The sequence below is a fragment of the Equus caballus genome, chromosome 11, assembly GCF_041296265.1.
Source record: "Equus caballus isolate H_3958 breed thoroughbred chromosome 11, TB-T2T, whole genome shotgun sequence".
NCBI lineage: Eukaryota > Metazoa > Chordata > Mammalia > Perissodactyla > Equidae > Equus > Equus caballus.
In genome coordinates, this window is record NC_091694.1 from 53,380,495 (window position 1) to 53,403,339 (window position 22,845).

General features: G+C 42.2%; 2 protein-coding genes across 2 annotated transcripts in view; one reads left to right on the top strand and one right to left on the bottom strand.

Annotated features, from left to right (window-relative positions):
• The window catches only part of ADPRM (ADP-ribose/CDP-alcohol diphosphatase, manganese dependent), a 38,756-nt gene that overhangs the window by 14,618 nt on the left and 1,293 nt on the right, over positions 1-22,845 (top strand). Inside the window, exon 5 of the mRNA XM_070228212.1 lies at positions 19,459-19,580. Coding sequence (XP_070084313.1) covers positions 19,459-19,580 — 122 coding nt within the window. The remainder of the gene's footprint in view (positions 1-19,458; positions 19,581-22,845) is intronic.
• TMEM220 (transmembrane protein 220) lies at positions 100-16,935 on the bottom strand. The gene is made up of 6 exons (XM_023653506.2): positions 16,777-16,935; positions 16,082-16,111; positions 11,909-11,969; positions 9,899-10,022; positions 7,976-8,035; positions 100-1,377 (listed from the first exon to the last, which is right to left on the bottom strand). The coding sequence occupies exons 1-6, from the start codon at positions 16,867-16,869 to the stop codon at positions 1,242-1,244; spliced, it is 504 nt and encodes a 167-aa protein (XP_023509274.2). The 5' UTR covers positions 16,870-16,935; the 3' UTR covers positions 100-1,241.

The window sequence follows — 22,845 nt, forward strand, 5'->3', positions numbered from 1 at the left end:
CTCAAAACAGCACAGACCAACGGACATAGAATGTGACCCACATAAGTGATAAAATATCCTACCCGGCACATTTAAAAAAGTAAACAGAAACAGATAAAATTAATTTTAATATATTTTATTTAACCTAATATCTGTAAAATATTCTTTCAATATGTAATCAATACAAAAATTGTTTTTTACATTCTTTCATTTTATGCTACATCCTTAAAATCTAGTGCATATTTTAGACTCATAGCACGTTCTTTTGGACACCAGATTTTCATTGGAAATACTAAATCTGTATTTAGATACCATAAAATTTACAGTCGAAGTAGACTCACATACCCAAGCTGTTACAGACACACTTAAAACAAATGTTCTAAACACACAAGGTTTCTAATAATTAGCAGTTTTTAAATTAAAAATTAAAATGAAAAAATTAAAGCTTTACTTCCTCAGTCAGTCTAGCCACATTTCAAGCGCTCAGTGCATCATGTGCTAGTGTCTACCATATCGGAGAGTACAGCTCGAACACAGTCTTCTCCCCGGGGTTACTTTTGATATTCATTTTAAAAAACGGGTGGATTTTGGTCTTATTTTTCATTTACAATGTAATTAATATTCCCTATTGTTTTCGGTCCCAAATTCCTTTATTCTATCCGACTTTCCTTTCCAAGACGTGCTTGTTCGTTTGGCTCGTCTGGCGCCCTCGTTCAGTTCATGGCCCTGTACCAGTTCAGTATACGAGATTAGCTCAGGGTGCAGCCCTCTGTTGGGCCTCTCCTTCTGTCCTGTTACCCAGACCCTGCCTCCCTCTGTTTTAATCATGTGCGGCCCTTTGTAAGCACTTTATATTTTCGGAGTGCTGTCATGTTATCCAGTTTAATCCTTGCAACCGTATAACTTAAGCAGGAGATCTGGTATTAATCCTATTTTATAGATAAAGACATATCCACCAGGAGATTTATATATTTGCCCAAGTCACATAGATAGTGATAAGCTGAGTTAGAATTCATTTTTCTCAACTTTTGTTCTTTTCTGCTACACTCTGATACAATAGAATGTGAGACCCTGCTCTTACTAGTCCCATCCAATGCTACACTGTATTGTAGGCAACCTTAAAAAGTTCTCAGTATTAAAAAGAAAAATCTGTAGTATTAGCTCAAATTACCGGAAATAAACTGCTAGGAAGTTGGCTTGTTACAACCATGTTTATAAGAAATTGCAAATCCTCATTTTCAGAACAGGCTTCTTGACTTCACTTAAATTACCGTCTTGCAGTGAGTGGGCCAGGAGGACCGCATCTCCTTGTTTGCATATATGTAGACCCACGAGAGAAGGGGGAAGAGAGCAATGACAACGGCAATAGCCAACTGAATTCTTCCACCAACTGGCTTCCTACAAAGACACAAAAATAATTATAAAGAAAAATCCAATAAAAATTATGTCTTGCTTTGGAAACAAGTATAAAGATTGAATCTGGTAAAACACATCAATAGATTTTTGTATTTTTCTTAGTTTTTTTAAAAATTGAATTAAAATCAATTAATTTCATTGATTTATAAGAGTTCTTTATATATTTTAAATACAAATCCTTGCTTATATATGTTGCAAATAGCTTTTCCCACTCACTTAATGATGTCTTTTGAGGAACTGAAGTCACGGATTAATTAAGCAATGTTAAAATTGATCTTTTCCTATTGATTTTTGTGTTCTGTTCAAGAAAACTTTCCTCCCCAAGGTCTTGATGATATTATCTTCTCTAAAAGTTTTATTGTTTTGCTTTTCACACTAGAGGTATAATCTACCCGGAATTGATTTTTATGAAAGTTGTGAGTGAGTAAGGGTTGTTTCAGTTTTTTTCCACATGGATATCCAATTGATCCAGCACTATTGAAAAGACTGCTTTTCTATGTTCCTTTGCGGAGCCACCTCTCTCGTAAGTCAGGGTCTACCTATGTATGGATCTCTTTCTAGATTCTACTCTTTCATTAGTTCATCTTTTTGCCAGTATTGCTTTCTCTCCCCATTTATTCAGATCGTCTTTAATTTCTCCCATAGTGTTTTACAGTTTTATGTGTAGAGATTTTGCATATCTGCTAGATTTATACCTAGAGATTTGTTTTTTTTGATGTTGTTATAAATGGTTTTTGTTTTTATCATTTTCTGTTACTTGCTGATAAAAATGTAGTTAATTTTAGTATATTGGTGTGGTATCCAGCAATTTAGTATCCTGAGCTAGTATCCAGCAATCATGCTAAACTCACTTATTCTAATAACTTTTTAGATTCTTTTTGATTTTCTACATACGCAATCATGTCACCCATGAAAAATTAAAATTTAATTTTTCCTTTCCAATCCTTGGGCCTTTCATTTCTTTTTCTTGTCTTATTGTACTGGCTAGGACTCAATTTCTTTAACAGTTATGGGACTGCTCTGAGTATTTCTTCTTATGTCAGTTTTGATAAATTGTATTGTTCAAGGAATTTGTCCATTTCATCTACATTTTAAAATTTTTGAGCAAAAAGTTATTCATAATATCCTCTCTGATTTTTGCAATATCTATTAGATATGTAGTAACGTTCTCTTTTTCATTCCTGATATTGGTTATTTGTGCCTCCTCTTCCTTGTTCTCACTCTTATTATTTTCCCCTTTTAGTCTTGCCAGGGCTTATCAACGTTATGAATCATTTTAGAGAATCAATATTTGGCCTTCTTAATCCTTTATTTTTTATGTTGATTTTTCATTTCATTGGTTTCTGTTTTTACATTTGTTTTCTCCTTATTTGGGCTTAATTTTCTGTTCTTCTCCTAACTTCTTGAACTGGAAAAGTCCTGACATCTTGGAAGCTTAGTTCACTGATTTTCAGCCTTTCTTGTTGTGTTTTTAAAATATATGTATTTAAGGCTATAAATTTCCCTCTAAACATGATTTTTAGCTGCATCCCACAAATTTTAATATGTGGTGTACTCATAATTCAGTTCAAAATATGTTCTAATTTCCATCATGATTTCTTCTCTTACCCAAATGTTATTTGAAAGCATATTTCCTAATTTCCAAACATACAGTGATTGTCTATCTTTTTTGTTAATGATTTCTAGTTTAACTGCACTGTGGTCAAAGAACATACTCCATAGAATTTCAGGTCTTTGAAATTCGTTGGCACTTATTTCATGGCCCAACATAAAGTCTTTTTATAAACATGCAATGTATACTTGAAAAGAATGTAAATTCTGCCATTCTTGGTTCTGGTGTTCTGTATATGTCCACTATGTATATGTCAAGTTTTTTATTGTGTGGTTCAAATCTTTGATACCTTTATTGATTTTTGTTTTTTCTTCTTGTTCTATTAGTGACTGAGAGAAGTGTATTAAAGTCTCCCAAGATGATTATAGATTTTTCAATTTTTCTTTTTAGTTCTGTCAGTTTTGTTTTATCTATTTTGTTTTATCTATTTTGTAATTATTAGTTATGTACAAATTTAGAATTGTTATATCTTCCTGATATGATGATTTATTGTATCTTCCTGATTTAATGAATTATATAGCATATCTTCCTTACCTAATGAACCTTTTGTCATTGAAAAGTATCTGCTTTTGGCACTTTTTTTGAAATCTACTTTTTAATAAGTGGTGTTGAGATAATGCTAAGTGGAAGAGATAATATTGGATCCATTCTTTATAACGTTACACTAGGATAAATTCTAAATAGATCAAAGATTTAAATGTAAAAATGAAACTACACGTGTATTAGAAGAAAACTTAGTTTTCTTAGTAAGTTACTTTACAACCTGAGAAGAAGGAAAGTTTTCTTAACTATGACTCCAAATTCAGAAGCAATAAGGGAAATGATTGATAAATTTGGTTACATTAAAAAAAAACCACACAGAGCTTTTTTGTGGCAAAGTATACTTTGCATTAGCAAAGGAAAATAAGAAACTGCAAAAAAAATTTTCAGCTTCTATCACAAAGGGTTAATAGCCATAGTATATAAAGAGCTTCTAAAAATAGAGAAGGCCAACAACCTTAGAGAGAAAAAGGTTTAACCTCTATCTCTCAGAGATAAACCAACATTTTATTAAAAAAGAAATGCAAATGGCTCTTAACCATATGAAAATATGCTCACCTTTACACCTAATAAGAGATAGGCGGATTAAAAATACCCATTTCTCAACTATCCCATTAGTAAAAATTCAAAATTCTGATAATGTATTCTGTTAGCACTATTTTTAATAGCAAAAGATTGGATACAATCTAAAAAGTAGAGGAATGGATGAATAAACTATGGCTCTGTCAACAGAATAAGGAAAGTCTTTATATACTAATATTATCTCTTATATACTAATATTATATACTTATATACTAATATTATACTAATATTTATATACCAATATTATCTCTTCCACTTAGCGTTATCTCAACACCACTTATTAAAAAGTAGATTTCAAAAAAAGTGCCAAAAGCAGATACTTTTTAATGACAAAAGTTTCATTAGGTAAGGAAGATATGCTATATAATTCATTAAATCAGGAAGATACAATAAATCATACTATAGAATGATCTCTAGGATGTAGTAAGAGAAAAATCAAGGGGAATACAATTGCGTACAATAGTGCTACCACTTATCTAGGACAAGCAGGAATACAAATAGATTGCACATACAGTCATGTGCCGCATAATGACAGTTTGGTTAACGATGGACTGCATGTATGATGGTGGTCCCGTAAGATTAGCACCATATAGCCTTGGTGTATGGTAGTCTATACCATCTTGGTTTGTGTAAGTACACTCTATGATGTTTGCACAATGACAAAATCGCCTAATGACTTAGTTCTCAGAATGTATCCCCCTTGTTAAGTGATGCATGACTATATTTGCTTTATTAAGAAACCATGGGGGCCAGCCTGGTGGTGTAGTGGTTAAAGTTTGTGCACTCCGCTTTGGTGGCCCAGGATTCGTGGCTTCAGATCCCGGGTGCAGACCTACATATTGCTCATCAGGCCATGCTGTGGTGGCGTCTCATATACAAAGTAGAGGAAGACTGGCACATAAGTTAGCTTAGGGACAATGTTCCTCAAGCACGAAGAGGAAGATTGGTAACAGATGTCAGCTCAGGATTGATCTTCCTCACCAAGAAAAAAAAGAAACCATGGAAGGATAAACCGTAAAATTGAAAAAAGTTTCACCTATAGAGAAAGAGAGGATATAGGGTCAGGGGATAGAGAAGCTAGACTTCTTTGAATATACTTTGTTTTGTAGATTTGACTCTGGAACCATGTAGATATTTTTTATAATTATAAAACAAAATTAATATATTTTAAATAAAGTTATCCCTAGAAATTGAAAGTAAAATGTGATAACTTAACTTTGTATTCACTTGGTGGCATTAGCACACAGAGAACTATTCCAAGCAATTTGAATGCACGTCCCTTAATGGGATATTCCCTAACAATGACAACAAACAAACAAAAACCTGTTTCTAATAATTATGTTGTTATTCTGAGATTGTGTTTGCATTGTGGGATAAGTCAAATGAATTATTATGCTGAGGTCACTGAGACTAGAGATTTTTTGACAGGATTAAAAGGAGATACAGATTTAAGATTGCTGATAAGGTTAAATGAAAACCTGTGTTCCTGAATTCGAATTGCTAGCATTAGTATGAACTCATAAGGTATTTTATCTTTAAATATATATGTAATATATATAAATATATATGTATATATGCATGTATGTTTATGGTGCACACATACATATATACACATACATATGCACATATATGTGAATTTCCTAGCTTTGTGCACTAGAAAGAACCAATGACAAACCCATTAGCAATGTGCATTGCTCATGCCCAGATTGTGAGCTCTAAATACCATTACTAGGGTCATGTTGAAAAGAATTCAGGAGCCAACCTGAGTATGTACCACTGGTCAAAAAAAAAAAAAAAAAAGGGACAATCTGAGCATCAATAAAGATAATAACTGCCATGGACTGAAAAATATCAAATATGTTGAAATCCATGACTTTATAATGGCCCTACTAAAACAACAAATAAATAAAACTGATTAGTCACTTTCAGAAGATGCCCAGGTAAGAAACAACTTGTTATTTTGAAAACTGGTAAATTAAGAGACAAAATCAACTCCTTTTCCTCTTACAATCTGTACCTCAGAGTAGTCAAAGAATTGATATATGGAAATTTCTCTTTATAGAATTTTTCCAGCTAATAAACAAGCAAGGCTATAATTAGAATATCACCATTTTGCAACTCGAATGAATCAATAGGTTTAGGCAATGATCATTAAAGACTGTTATATTAACATCACAGAGAAACAGCTAGGTCTTATGTATATTATGATAGAAGTACATAACACCACCCATGAAGTAGTCCTGTCTAGGAATGATATTAGAAATAAAAAAGTAATAATACCAGAATCTAGCCAAGCCTCTAGATATAACCACCAATTTATCAGAAATATAGGACACAGAAGAATAAACATTTATAAGGCAATTGGGATATGTAAACATTAACTGAAAATACTGAAGAATTATTGTTCTTTTATTTTTTGTGTAATGATGGTAGAATGGTTATTTTTTATTTTATTTACTTATTTTTGGTGAGGAAGATTGGCCCTGAGCTAACATCTGTGCCAGTCTTCTTCTATTTTTTTGTACGTGGGATGCTGCCACAGCATGGCTTGATGAGCGATGTGCAGGCCCATGCCCAGGATCCAAACTTGCAAATCCTGGGCCATTGAAGTGGAGTGCACGAACCCAACCACTGTGCCACCGGGTTGGCCCCTAGAGTGGTTATTTTTAAGTGCTTATCTTTTAGAGATACATACTGAAATATTTACAGGTAAAACAAGGTGATGTCTGACATTTATTTCAAAATAATCTGTAAGTGTGAAGAGGACAGTGATATAAATGAAATAAGATTGGACATATAATGTTAATTTGTTGAAGTTGAGTGATGGGTACATCTGATTCATTATATTAGTCTCTCTGCTTTTATATATATTTGAAATTTTTTCAAAATAAAAAATTAAAACAAAAAAATTGAAATAATCACCAAAAAAATCACTTTTCTCTAAAAATACTTGGTCTTTTTTTCTCTGGTCTTAAAGTCTACTTTTTAAAATTAAAATTGCTTCACTGGCTTTCATTTGGTTGGTATTTGTGTAGTATATTTTTACCATCCTTAGACTTTCAGTCTTTCTGTATCTGTGTATTTAAGGGTTATCTTTTGGAAGCAGTGTTTAGTTGGGTTTTTAATCTTTTTATCCACTTTGAAAATCTCTGGTTCCTAACTGGAATATTTGGAACATATACATTTAATGTATTTTCTAATATAGTTGGGTTTAAATCTCTATGTTAACCATCTGCTTCCTATTTTTCCCTTCTGTTCTCTGTCTTTTCCCCTCTCTTTTCCTGCCTTCTGTACTCACTTTCTGTTCTTTTAGTGTTTACCCTAAGGATTACCACAAGAATCCTCGACTTATAAACGCCTAGTATAAACTGCTACTGTTACCTCTTCCCAGACAATTCAAGGACCTTAAAACACTTTAACTCCATTTGTCTCCTTCCAACTTATATGCTACTGTTGTCATGTATTTTTTTCTTTATATGTTAAACCCCACCACACATCATTATTACTATTTTATAAAGTTAACATTCATTTATATGAGCCCATATTTTTATGTTTTCTTTGTCCTTCATTCTTTCCTGAATCTCCAAGCTTCCTTCTGAGATAACTTTCCTTCTCCTTGAAGAAAACCCTTCAGGCAGGCAACTCCCTATGATTACACTGGGCCACATGGGAAACCATGGTACTCATGAAAGTGTGAGTGATCATGAAACTCTGAACCAACTATTATTAGCTTTCTTTAGGAAAAGGAAAGATTTCTTTCAAAAGATTCCTGTTTTCACTTGTGTATCAATATTTTCACTTTACCAACCTTGAAGACATCTGATTTTAATCAAGTTGAAAACTTACTTTGATGAACTGTGGCATAGGCTCATCCATGCCGTAATAATCACCAGACCAAACAGCTCCCTATAAAATAGGATACATTTCATATTTTTGAAGTAGCTGCAAGTGGCATGCGTATCATCCCCTTCTCTCCATGACCACTTGATTCTGCTGATTGTTGGATGACTTCCCCCAAGATATATAGCATCTACAGAATATTTTCCATTCTGGCCATGACTCATAAATTACTTTTTTCAGACAGCTTAAAGCCTTATATGAAAATAGATTTCATGCTATGAGGCAGATCTGAGCTCCATCACTGTTCCCAAACTCATAAATGAACAAAAACAACAACAGAACAAAAACACAGATAAATCACTTACTTCACATCACTGGGAGGAGTAGTACAGCCAAGAGAACAATCCCGGAATTGATCAGGGGTTCTTTTTACATTGTTCTAGAGGGTTCGGTGTTAGGCAGGTTGAGCTCAAATCAATAATTTGAGCATGTATTGTAGGAGATTGGATCACGTCTTAGTGGATAGGAATGACTTGTAGTTTGAGTCAGACTAATGATTTTTGGGTGGGTATATGCTTCTAGAAATATGTGTTAAAACACATATATTTTACATGGAGTAGAAAACAATCACATTTGGCCATTGTACCACTGAAAGCCCCACGTTGAGTTCATAACTCATGGGTTTCAAGTTGGTGGAGATGATTCAACTCATTTGGTTTACATTCTCGTTGACTGACCCAACCTGATCCAGTTTTTCAAGGATTAGGGCCTATTATGTAGCACTAGTGATGCTTAACTTACAGGTCTCCAAAGCTTACTGTTGGCAGATGTTAGCAGCAGGACAGAAAAGAAAGGAAAGGGTCTATTAGAGAGGCCAGGGAATCAAGGGTGAGAGGAAGCAAAAGAAGAGGTGATATTTTAAGAATGAATGGTTGTGGGGCTGGCCCCGTGGCCGGGTGGTTAAGTTCGCGCACTCCACTGAAGGTGGCCCAGTGTTTCGTTGGTTTGAATCCTGGGCGTGGACATGGCACTGCTCGTTAAACCACGCTGAGGCAGCGTCCCACATGCCACAACTAGAAGGACCCACAACGAAGAATATACAACTATGTACCGGGGGGCTTTGGGGGCAAAAAGGAAAAAATAAAATCTTTAAAAAAAAAAAAAGAAGAAAGAATGAATGGTTGTGACTTGGGCCAGCCCTGTGGCCAAATGGTTAAGTTCTCGCGCTCTGCTTTGGCGGCCCAGGGTTTCACTGGTTCAGATCCTGGGCACAGACATGGTACTGCTCATCAGGCCACACTGAGGCAGCATCCCACATAGCACAACCAGAGGCACTCACAACTAGAATACACAACTATGTACGAGAGGGGCTTTGGGGAGGAGGAGAAGAAGAAGAAGAAAAGGAAGATTGGAAACAGATGTTAGCTCAGGTGCCAATCTTTAAAAAAAGCATGAATGGTTGCGACAGAGGAAGATGACATGAGACATACGTGGGCAAGGCTGACAGAGGTTGACCTCTGAGGTAGCTGATCACACTTGTAGATAAGATTTTGGCTTGAACTAGAACTGAATCAGAATGCTGATGGAGTTTTCACCTTTAGACTGGACTGAGTGTTACTGTATACTGTCTTTGCTCGTTATAAGGGGTCAAGGTCCAAACTGCCTGATGGTAATTTACATTCATATAATGTAATGCTTAATGGCTGCCTGTGGTGGTGATCATGGAGTGTGGTAGATGGTGCTGGGTTTGAATCCTGGCTCCATCATTTCCTCAGTTTCTTTAGCTTATAAAGGAGATGATACACTCCCTGCTCCTCAGGGTGTCGTTGGGGGAATTACATCCTCACTGTGCAGAAAAGGTGTCAGGAAGGGACAGAAGATTCCTCAGTTCTACCCCACACCTTCCAAAGAGCGAAAGTCACGGCTCACCTGCCTTCTTCCTCATGTATGATGTTCTGTTGTGTATGAAGCAGGAGGTAGTATGCCAAGCCGACAGCCCACGTGATGCAGAAGAATATGTGTATTGCAGAGACACTCTTCCAAATAAAGTTCCCTAAAAAGAGATGTCCTCGTGCTGTTAATTATGGATCACATCCCAGAGAAAAATCATCTCTTTATATCTGCTTTCAGGGAAAGCATTCAGAACAAGCTGGGTTGGTTTTTTTTTAGTTTTGTTTTGTTTTAAAGGACATCATAGGTGTTAAAGCAGTAATTATAAACTTACGTGGATGCTGATCATTTTGGTTGTCCAGCAGCTCCCCCCTCTATGACAACTATCCTTATTTCCTTTGGGGATCCACCCTTCCCACACCCCCAGTCCATGTGTCCCAGACAACTGGACCTTAGCTAGGTCCATCAATGCACTTCAGCCCCTTAGCGACAGTGATGCGGCGCAGGATGAATAGATGACAAATCTGATGAATCAGGGCCAACAGCTCACTTCTGAGCCTTGTGGAGCTATCAGAGGAGCGGAGTCTATATGCTGCTGGACTTGGCAGCAGGGAGAGGTGAACTTTGAGCTGCGGGGCTACCGTGTGGAGCCCAGGACTGAAGTCAGCGCAGCAGGTGGTGGAACTCAGAGTGCAGAGAAGTTTACCTTTTGAGCTGCCAGCAGTGCCTGAAGCCTCCACCACCCCCGGGCCTGTCAGTCAAGTATCCCAGTGCATCCCTTTTTTCACTTAGAGCCCATATGAGTTGAGTTTTTTCCTTGCTTGCAACTAATGGAGCCCTAACGGATACACCTTAAAGATGTAGGCAGAGTTCTAGGGGCCCAAACAAGGAGCCTGTACAATCTAGGGGACGAGAGCTTCCCCCCAGGAGGGATCATTAGTCTCTATTCTAAACCCTGAGAACTTCCAAGCCCCACTAGGAGAAGCTGTTTTAAAGGAAGTGACGAATAACCTGTCAGGACTAGGCGTCCCATTAATAAGAAAATGTAAGTAAGCAATGTAAAATGTCTTTTTTTCTGTTACAAGACACAGTTTTATAGTATAAAGCTGTCCAACTTAAGGTTTGTTGAGAGTTTTTAGGGCCATAAAAGGCAAAGCAGCTGCGTTTTGCCCAGCACTGAGGTTGGTAGCCCGCAGGCAATACAAATCACTATTTTAAGTGAAACCGTTTTACATGTCTACCCAGCTGGGATCTGTATGTAAGAAGCGCAAGGAGCAGCTTACAAACAAACATATGGGAAAGCCTCTGTTTCACAGCCTTCCATTTACTGAGCAAGCATTAGGCACCTACCATATTCCTGGTCATATTTAAGCTAGTTTGGGCAAAGATGGCTGAGACATGATCCTGCTTTTAAGGAGCTTACAGCCTAGCAGGGGGAAACGTAGAGAAAAGCATACAATAAATCGCTGTAGGTACATTGACAGCATCTAGGGAGATGAGAGAGAGCAACATGTAGTAATCAAAAATCTAGGGATTTGTTAGAGATTTTATAAACAGTTTCTCTACATAAGTAGCAGTTCGTATACATAGACATTGGATGAATTCAAAATAAGAAAATGATTAACGGGAGTGGTATTGGTCTAAGAAGAATTTGTAAAGAGTAAATATACAATAGACACTGACTGCCACTGAGTATGGGGACACAAAGTTAGCACTTTGATAGCGGTTGATTTTCCATTGGCTTCGTGGCTGAAGAAATCAATGCAGTGCCTGAAGCCCTTCTCTCTTAGGCGCTGAACTGCGTAATTCCTATTCCACAACCGCATCAGAGACCCTGGGATCCAAATTGACAAAGACCGTCTTAGTGTGGCAAGTCCTTGTGAAGTTCACCTGAAGATGGGTGAGGGTGGTCTGGATTACAACTAGCCTCCTCTGGAGAGGGAGGACCTGGAGAGCCCTGGTTTTCTCCCGGGAGTTGGGCAGATCGACTCTCACTATTATGAGGCAATCTGATTTGCTGTATCTCCATCCAGAATCCAAGGTTCATACCTGTGACAAGGGGGTTGAGTCCAACAAGGAGAGTCAGCACTGCAGGTATCATATACACCATCTGTCAGCAAAGAGAGGAAAGTATGTGGGTTACGAAGTTTGCCCGGTATAGGAGGTGTTCCGAGATAGCTCGGAAATAAAGAAAGATGACTGCAGTGGGTGTCACGCTCCATCGTTTACCCCTAAGTTTCAGTAACAATTGGGGAAGTGGTAACCTCTGCTTCTATGGCATTTACCATGTCAATTTGTAATTTTATCTGCCTTATGCCTAAACTTTAGGCTATTCCAGGAAAGTCTCATTCATCTTTGAGCTCTAGCATTGAGCAGAGTTTGTCTTAAGACACGCTGACCTCCTAGTCTCTCCCAAGCCATGCCCAAATGGCCTTTCCCCACTTGCGTAAAAGAAAATGCTCTTTGAAAAGTAGGGCAGGAGGAGCCATAATTAGCTAGATGGCCCTGCTGGGTCTGGCCCCATGGGCCATCCAGTCCAATATTCCATCTCTGCAGGTGAGACCACAGAAAGTTTACAAACAATATATGGATCTGATGTCCCCAGTAAGATCAGGCTCTTCATTTTGGAAACTATTGAGAAGTTGGAGTCTGGCAGATGGTGCTAAAGAAGCCCTATTTTCAAACCTCATTCATAGCAAGCAGACTCTAGCCAAACTTGCTATTGCCATGTGTGTTGCAGACAGAGAGCAAGGAGGGGATGGGAGGTTTATAAGAAGCTTGGGGGCTTTCCCAAAACTGGTGCTGCTTAACCGTAGCAATTGTGATTCTTAGAAACTTTTAGTTTATTTGGAAGTTGTCAGAGCTGTGCACTTTAAGTGATTTGTTTTCACTATAAAAACATGTCTTGACCCTAGAGAGAGAAAGCCTCTGGATTAGAGACTCTGTGTTCATCTCTCCTGGTCCATCCCAAATGATTGCTGGGATATTGGCCGATATCGGCATTTGCAAGTCTGCTCATCTCTCACAGGCGGACAGTCATGCTACAGACGGCTAGACCAGTGCTTCCCAAACTGTAATGAGCATGCAAATCACCCGGAGATCTTGTTTAAATGCAGATCTCAGTCTAGAGATCTGGGGTAGGGCCCAACGTTCTACTTCTCTAACAAGCTCCCAGGGGCTGGGGCTGCTGCTGCCGTTGTTCCAAGGACCATACTTAGAGCGGTAAGGGGTTAACTTCCCCCCCCCCCCCCCCCCCCCCCCGTGAAAAACTACATGACTTAGTTCCTGAGAGAGGGCGGTGGGGTGGGGGAGAAAGACAGAGAATTTAAACATATGCAAACACACATCATACAATATTTAATTGTGCTCTCCGTAAGAACTGTTTGGCAGAGATTATTAAATTGTGCATTCAAATGTATCAGCTATCTGTCATTAATAGATTAAGATGTCTAAAACCTTCTTATTTCAGTGTATTGTAAAAATGACCCTTTGAACTAAGTGATGGTTTCCCATGGCAATTGTGCCATGTTAATCCTTATTTAAATGCTTTTCTCTATCTTGAATGAAATAAAAAAATTTGTTTTGAGGGCAGAGAGACTGGAAATAATTGTTTCTAGTACACAAGTTAAAACAATATACAGTACTAATACTCAATAATGAACTCAGTAGAACCCATTTATAATGGTCTTTTATCTTTTTGTTGGTGGATTTTTTTTAAAACTAAGGGCATCATAATATTTATTTATAATATTTAGTTTAATTCCCCACTTAGTCATTGAGTCCCATGGCAGTCATTCCTAACACCACTCTGCCTTGCTCACCTGCTGCTGTAAAAGCTAAAAAAGCCCATTTGTTTTCCCAGCCTCTTCAGCAGCTAGGGGTGGTCATGCTCCAGCAGTGAAATGTAAGAAGTCTCATAGCAAGGCTGATACTCAAAGCACTCAGCAACCAATATGCATGGGTGCTGACCAAGCAAAATGGATCCCAGGCCATAAGCCATATTGGTATGTACCGACTGACTAGCAGCCTGTCTGAGGGGATTCCTGGAAAACATTTCCTCCCTGATAAAGGGGAGGAAAGCACAGGAGGAAAACTCGTTTTGCTCCTGCCTTGTTTCTTCCTACTTGGGATGTTCTTGTGTAGGGACGATGTTTGGAGCTGCAGCAGCCATTCTGTAAACATGAGAGGATGTATCACCCACACATTGAGGTTGGCAGAGAGGAAAGACAGAAAGCCCAGGTCCTTGCTGATTGTTGACCATTAAGCAGCTGCCTCTGGACTTCTTGTTAGATGAGGTACTCTATTTTTATAGCCTGAAGCTAGTCAGATTTTCTATTATATGTTCCTGTATGCATCCTGATAGAATTGTCCTCTATGAGCAAGAGGAAGTAGGGAACATGGAAATGAGTCTGGTGGAGTATGAGCCCTCCAAACCCAGTAATGTAATACTCATTCATCTGAGCATCCGTTCATTCTTTCACTCACTCGAGTCAATACAGGAAGGACTGCCATAAGAAGTCTCTATGTTAGGTTGCCTGAGGACCAGCAAGAATAAGGAAGAACTGGTCCCTGTCCCCCTGGGAGCTGGCATATACAGAGCCAACTCTAATGCAAAGCAGAATGCGTTAGTGCTACAATGAAGCTTCAAAGGAAGGGTGGCTGGAACCTATGGGAAATAGGCAGAGACAGATTCTGGATGAGAGAGCATTTGAGATAGACCTTGAAGCTTGAGTAGAGTATGACACAGGACTTCTAGGGGCAAGTCACAGAAACTATATTAGGTGGACTGGGCTTCCAAGACCAAGCTGGGAAGGTGGGTCAGAGCCATGTTGTGTTGGGCCTTGAATTCCAAGTTGGAGAGCTTCAGCTTAGGCATCTTGGAAAATGACTAGTTTCTGAAGCAGGAAACACTATGTAAGAAGTGTTCTAGGAGTGGAAGAGATTAGAGGCAGCTAGCAGGTTTAGGAAGCTATTACGAGGGTCCATGTGGGAGGTGATGGAGAGCTGAACTGGGGCTGAGGGAGGATGTCTGTGGGGCCGTGGTGTTTATTATTTTTCGTATTATGTCATATAAGCATGAAGTGAAAGGGAAAATGTACAGGAACTGTATAGACAAGCAATTAGACTTAAATTGTTTTTTGTTGGAATTCTTTGTTCTTTATTTTGTTTTTTGAGGGGGATCTCAAAGATAATGATAAGGAACAGAGAGATGTTCGAGGTGGCTGCAGTTTTGAGCAAGGATGACCCAGGGAGTGATTCTGCTGGTAAGAGAAATGGGTGAGTCAGGAGGAGTGAGTTTGGGAGGGAAGATGCTGGGGAGGACCTTGGGCATACCTCAGGAGCCAGGATGATGTACAGGTGGACAGGTCTAGCAGTCTTTTGGAAATTCAACATTAAGCTGGATATTTGAGATACTGGTTATTGAGATATTGAGATAGTGGATATTGTCTGCAGGGAAATAGTATTTGGAACTCAGGGTATGGACCAGAATGTGGAGGAAGGGGCAATTTGATTTGATTCAGGGGCATGTGAATCTGGACAATAAGCAATATCAGAATGCTAGAATTCAGCTGACTAGAATTTCACATTATAATTCCAAATGATTTCACTTGTTGCTAATGTGTACATGGTCAACATTATTCCAAAGCCCAAAATAATCTAATTGGTGACACTGTACAGGCTTGTCTATCTGTATTCAAAGAAACTGGGCAAAATCTGATATTTCCGAAAATGTGTGGAATGATCTCCCCCTCCTCCAAATGGTTCGATCAGAGCCTTGGTTCCGTGTACACTACAGGTTTTATGGGCTTTAATGACTTTCTATAAATATAACTCATTGAATTGGCAGAACCATAAACCTTAAGCCTGCCGCTTTCTACTTAAAGGTTTATTGGAGTTTTTGGGTAGAAACTCATGAGAAATGGTTCAGTTGACCTTCAGAGGTACACTCTGTCTTCAGATGAGTGTCCTCAGTTGGACCCTTTTATTCAAAGAAAATATTGCTGAAAAGCCCCTATGTGTCTGGAAAATTATGAATTTACAAACACATTACATTATCAGTCTGACCCCTTTTCTCTAATATTTTAGGGGAAAAAACTTAGAAAGGATATGATTTCTAAGCTTTTAAGTACAGAAAGCAGGAAGGAGGGGTAAACAGATAAAAGTGTGAATTTCACGCAGTTGCACAATTCTTTCAAATGGAGGAAAGCACCTCATACTCACCACCCAGACTTCAGCATCTGGATCATTTACCTGAAATGCCAAAACATCAAGGCATTAGCAGACATGCTGTCATGTGCCTTTCCTATGTTTGGTCTGCTCTTTATTCATTTCAGTCATTTGTTAAGAGCCAGATGCTGCTATAGGCACCAAGGATACAAAATAGGAATGAGAGTCTAGGGGTCACGATGGTTAAGGGGCTTCTGGCCACCACAGCAGATGGTTTGAACATACAGCCACACATTTTTGTAAACAATGCACAGGAACTCTGAAAAGGGTGAGCCAAACCTAGACTCGGTATTTTAAGCCCCGCCCAGCCTCAAGGAACGAGGAAGGCTATATGAAGGGCGCCCCAAAGCGGACTTGAAAGGATAATTACGCTATAAAGGGTTTTGCTCCTGCTCCCAGGCCCTGACTTGTGTTCAGCCTCATCCACAGGCTGCCCTTTCAGAAAGGTGCCAGGGCGGCTTCTGCGCAGGGGGAGGGAGCGGGGCTTCCCAAGGCATGACCCTCAATTCCCATCCTCCGCCTAACTTGCCCGCCTTGGCGCCCTAGCCGGCTCGCAGTCTACACTGCACGCCAGGCCCGGGGCGGTGCTCGGAGCCCGGCGCCCCGCGGGGCCCGCAGGCCCCTCTCCCGCCGCCGCCGCCGCCCGCCGCCCGCCGCCCGCCGTCCGGGGCCGGGACCTGGGCGCTGACCTGCACCACGGCCGCCAGCGCGAAGAAGGCGGCCATGAGCCAGTTGCAGGCCCGCCACAGGCCAGGCGCCCAGCGCCCCGCCGCAGGCGCCATCGGCTCGGCCGGGGCCCGAGTCCATCGGGCCGGCCGTCCTTGCGCCCCGCCCCGCCGCGGCCCGGCCCGGCCCGGCCCGGCCCACCTCCTCCCCCGCCGGCCCTCGGCAGCGGGCGGCCGACGGCCCGCGCCCGGCGGGGAGAGGCGCGGCCTGAGCCTTACTCGGCCCTCCCCTTCGCTCCTCCCCAAGACGTGGCGCGGTGTAGGGGCCGGTAGCCCCATTTCACAGATGGGCAAAGTGAGTCCCAGAGCGACCCGGCGACTTGCCTAAGATCGCACGGCCCGTCGGGGGTGCAAGGAAGTCGTGTTGAACCCACATCGGTGCAACTCCAATGCCTGTTTTCACCAAGGCTGCCTTTCTCACGTTTAAAAAAAAATTAAAGGAAATTAAAGGGAAGGGAAGTTGGGACGAAAGAAGGGGGAAAAGAGACGTGCGCACGCTGTTTTCTGGTTAGTATTTATGCGTTTCTTTCCCAACCTCAGGAACTTTCCAGGCCCTGTAAGCATTATGGTAATTTCTTAGAGTGACGACAGTTATATTAGCATCTTATACAGCTCACAGCTTTTCTGCAGACAGGCTCATTTATCTTCATGGGCTTTTCTTATAAAAGGTATTTACATATTATACATATTTACAATTCTTTCCCACCACCAAAACCAACAAAATTTCCACACGCGTTGCTCATGAATTTCTTATGAACTAAAGACACTGAAATATTCACTGCTCTCCCCTCGCTTATTTTATAGTCTTTTTCTGTTTTGTAATTTACCCCTCTGATTAGTTCTTCCCTGGCTCATTTACACATCCATAGGCCTCATCATTTTCGCTGATCTAAAGAGTCTTTATCGCTTCAAATCATGAGCGCCTGTCCTCCTCTCCTTTTAGCTAAATCTAAAACTCTGGAGGAATTTTTTTCCAGTTTCATTCCTTTCAAGGATTTCGAGAAGGTTGTCTGCTGGGCGCCCGGCCCCGTGCTGGCGCGGGGACTGCGGAGGTGGGCTTGCTGTGGCTCTCCAGGGAGGGAGCGGCGGCTCGACAGCAGCGACGCGGGACAAGGCCAGGCAGAGGCTCCGCGGGTGCAGGGGCTGCCGCTGTTTGGAGCTGGACAAGGCTCCTCACTGAGCGCCACCACTAAATCAGCCCTGGGACTGGGGACAAGTCGTCACCACCCTCACCGTCCTGTTCCTTATCTGGAAAAAAAAAGGGCAGGGTAGAGTGTCATGGGCTGATTCTGTCCCCAATTCATCTGTTGACACCCTAACCCCCAGGACCTCAGAATGGGACTGTATTTGGAGATAGGGTCTTTAAAAAGGTGATTAAGTTAAAATGAGTCATTAGGGTGGGCCCCAAGCCAATATGACAGCTGTCCTTATAAGAGATGATTAGGACACAGACACACAGAGGGAAGACTGTGAGAGGACACAGGGAGAAGGCAGCCATCTATGAGACCCCTCAGAAGAGACCAACCCTGCTGATACCTTCATCTTGCACTCCTAGCCTCCAGAATTATAGTCAGAAAACAGACGTCTGCTGTTTAAGGCCCCAGTCGGTGGTACTTTGTGATGGCAGTCCTCGCGAAGTAACATGGAGTGATTATAACACCTGCTCTGCCAACCAAACAGAGGTGTGGGTGGCAAAGAAAGAGAGCCGGGAAAATGCGTTGTAAATGACTGTGTGCCATACAACCGCGTGGAGCTGTATGATTGTCACTGTTGTCTGGGACTTTCCAGGTCACTGTGTGGACTTCTGTTCTTTTTGCCTGTCAGGGTTCATTCCCCTCTTCTAGGGTCAGCATCCCAGTTATTGGGGAAGGGACCCCATCTCCCACTATTGGATCATGTACACTAGGTGTCTGACCCTGTTCCCCTCTTTCCAGGGATAGGCAGGTGACTCTGGCCTGCCATTGGCATGGCCCATTCTCCTGACCACAGCAACTGGGTCTGGGATGGTATGTGATCCAATTGCCCTGATTCAGTCCTAGGACCTGTGCTGGACTGAGGGTTGCCAGATAAAATACAGGATGCTTAGTTACATTTGAATTTCAGATCAACAAGGAATAATTTTCTAGTGTAAGTGTGTCCCAAATATTTGCTAAATCTGGTAACCCTAGCTGGACTATTAAAGAGAAGCTTTCTTTTTGCTGAGTGTGTTGAGCTGGTAGCTGAAGCTGCCACGAGAAAGCCTTCCTGAATGGGGACTCAAGGTAGAGGAAGCAGAGCTCAGAGACAGAGAGGCTGGTACCTGATGACATCACCTGAGGCTCTGGATCAAGCCACACCTGAAGCTTGGAACTACTTCTCAACCCTTCAGTTTTGTGAGCCAACAAAGTCCCTTCTTTACGTATAAGTTTGTGTGAGTTGAGTTTTTGTCAGTTGTGACAACAGTGATGAGTGGTAAAATCATGACTTAGTTAAGTTAAGCTGATGCTTGAAATCCTCTAAACGCCCCTGCTGTATATTTGTCCAGATTTTGCAAAGGTAGAGAAGAGAAGGCTTAGTCTGAAAAGTAATGTGAAATAAATTTAAATGAATCCAGTATCCCAGAGAGCTCTGCTTGAGGACTCATTTCCTTTTCCTTTTTAACTGCAGCGTTGCACTACTGCAGAGATGATGAGGTTTGGAAGGGAGTAGGGCCTGTCAAAGCTGGCTTCCCCCTGCAGAAAGGGCGGTATGAAGGGCCTTCATCCTGCTGGGCTATCCCTGGCTGCCAGGTCAGTGACAGCATCATGAAAGCAATCAGAGCCACGGGTGCCGGGTGAGGGGGGCTCGCTCTCTGCCAGAACGTGACAGTGTCTAGGCAGCATGTGGACATCTGTCCTCTGAGAACTTGGAAACAGAGGTGCTTAGCTGTTCTCTGTGGTAGGATTATAAATCCAGTGCTCAGGGTGGAGCAGAAACCAGCAAGCTCATGCAAAGGCACAGATGCCTCCCAGGGCCACCAGATTGAGAGAGAGCTGACAAATGCGTGAACGCATCTAAAGGAAGAGCATCATCAGATGGGGATCGATGGGCTGTGGAGGCCCAGACAGAGTAACCTCCATTCAGGAGGCAACGGCAGGCCCACCCCAGCCCAGCCTCAGCCTCCCAGGGGCTAATGGGCTGAGAGGCACTTCACAAGCTCAATCCCTGTCTTTGCTGTGATTCTAGAACTCCAATTCCAGAATGTGGCCTCACAGCTTGCCTACAGAGTGCAGAGTGCGCTGACCTGCCAGCGCCAACAGTCTGTCAATGAGCCAGGTGTATTTCTAAGGATATGTTGATGGAACGCCATTCTCTTTTATAGACTCATTTACCTTGTAGCCGTCTCCGTGTCTCCATTATCTGTCCTGCCAGGTGTGGTCAGCTACTCTGGAGCGTGGGAGGGGGATGGACAAAGTCTGGGGCAGGATCATCATGGGTGAGTGGACCTTCTCCTTACAGAGTGCCCTGAGTGTGGGCATTGGCGAAGCCCACCAGATGCCATGGTTGGGGACAGGGATGACAGGGAACAAGCATACAGCCCTGTGCCAGCTATTGTCCCATCTACCTTCCTCTGCTCACCATACCAGATCAGCAGAGGCTCCGCCTTCTCTCCAGCCTCTGCTGCTTCTGTGTCAGGAAAGCTTTGGGGGAAGGAGGGTTTGGAATAGGACAGCAGAGGGATTCTACCTGGGCTGCTCAGGCTGCTCTGAAAGGCTCTGAAATCAGAGCCTCACCATGGCAAAGATTGATTTCCTTCTGCAAAATCCATCCGGTCTCCATGAAGGACTCAGGTTTCTACTGTTCGCAAAACTTAGACCATATTATGAAAGCCTTACGGCTTACTCACATTGATTGACAGTGAAAGATACCTGGCTCAAATAATGTTCCTGGAAACCCCTGAGGTCCCCTTATGCCACGAGAAGGAGAATACTCGTGGTTCAGTGCATCCTCTGCATATATTTATATCCATCACTATGCTCCTCATCAGTGTGACTCACTCATTGAGCCATTTATTTCATTCACTCACTCAGTATCTGTTCAGGACTTACTATGGGTTAGGCACTGACACATATGCTGATAACTGAGGCTGGACTGTGAACAAAAGGGACACAGCCGTGTCCTGTGCAGCTGACAGACTAGACAGTGATTGCACAGACAGGCAGGTGATCACAGCGGGTAATTGTGGTTCGTGCAGCGAAGGAAAGGTGAGGACAGCTGGGGGGATGTGTGAAACGAGGGGAATCAGACCTCTTGCAAGGATTTGAGAAACTTCCTGGAGAGGTGACTTTCGGGAGTGCCCTAAAAGATGGAGGGTTGATTGCAGGTGAAGAAGGCATGGACCGGTGCTTAAGGCAGAGAGAGGAGCGTGAGAGAAGGCCCTGAATCCTGATGCTCACCAAGGCCGGCTGTGAGTGGAGAAAGATGAGGCTGGCAAGGTGCAGGCTAAGGAGTTTGGTTTTACCCTGAGTGCGAGGAAGAGCCCCTGGAGCACTGAGCAGGGGGGCGCAAAGTGGGAGGCGTGCGTGGGCTGCGGCTGGGAGAGCCCATCGAAGAAGCAGGGATTGGCCAGGACGCACTTACAGTAGACCAGGAAAGATGTGACACTGGCAGGGACTAGGAGAGTAGCCATGGCCATGGAGAGAAATAAGCACGAATGAGCGACACTGAGGGGATAAAACCAACAGGGCTGTGTGTGGGGAAGGAAAAACCAATCCATTCTCCCTGTGATGACAAAATTCTTATGGGCCTGCATGGCTGAGGATTGGCTGCAGGAGGCAGGTGAACTCACTGAGCAAGTGGTGAGACCTCTTGGCACCTGCCCACGATGGGACCCCTCCCTCACGTAGCCTGTGCTCCGTACAGGTTCGCTGGAGGGTCCAGGCTTGTCAGGAGTTGAGCTGGCCTCACTTGGACTTCTCCTGTCTCCCCAGGTGGGAACGAGGGTCCTCTTCTCCTGCTTTTAAACTTTGCTTTTGTAGCACTCCTTAGTTTTTACCCAGCACTGACTGTTACATGTGTACATGTATTATTCATGCTCCCCACCATCCCACAAATTGCAGGAGATAAGGACTATAACTTCCTTATTTTTTTCTCTCCCACTGTACTGGCATATCTGGATTCCAGTGGTATCCAATAGCAAGTGGTGATACACTGAAATGTTGTAAGAATGTTGCTGAAAGTTGGGTTTGACTGTCTTGGGGAATATAGTGATTAACACGTATTGAGCCTGCTGAGTTAAGCAATATTCTAAGCACTTTGTACAGATTAACTCATTTTATGCCCAGAACAGATCTATTAGGGAGATACTATCATCATCATCCCCCTTTAATGGATGGAAAAACTGAGGCATAGACTAGTTTTCAAAATACACCGGTTGAGAAATAAGCAAGGACTGCAGCTCTCTGACCTGTGCGTCAGAATTGGACTTCTCCAAGCCCAGGAAGAGGCCTCCTGTGGTTTATGAAAGCAGTGAGTGGCATGGGCCCAAAGCTCTCTCTCCCACAAGAGTGAAGCATATCACTAAACAGCTGCTCCCCTCCCTTGAACTGGAGAGGGCTTCAGGGTCATCTGTAGACCAGAGGCTGAAGGCGCAGTCCCTCAGGGCCCGCTTTGATTCCATTTTACTGACCTGTTAGCTGTTTTCAAGACCAGAAAGATTTTCCACTCATGCCCTTGAATTTCAGAGCCTGATTTGATGAAGCTGTATTTGGCGGTAGGAAGAGAAGTTAAGCGACTTTGAAGCCATTTTCTCTCTAATCCTTTCTGATTTAGCATTAGGCTGTTAGAATCGTGGGTGTCCACAAGATGGCGGACTTCTGCTGCCAATGTCAGCGCCCTCGGTCGCTCTGTGGGGGGAAGACGGGGAGGAGGGAAAAGTGGGCTGGCTCTGCTTCGCTCAGTTCCCCCTGAGAAACTGCGATGTAGACTTTCTGGGTGGGTATGAGTTGGTACCAGCCTGAGGTGAGGAGGTACAAACAGAACTTTGTACCAGGAAGTATTTGTGTCCAAACACGG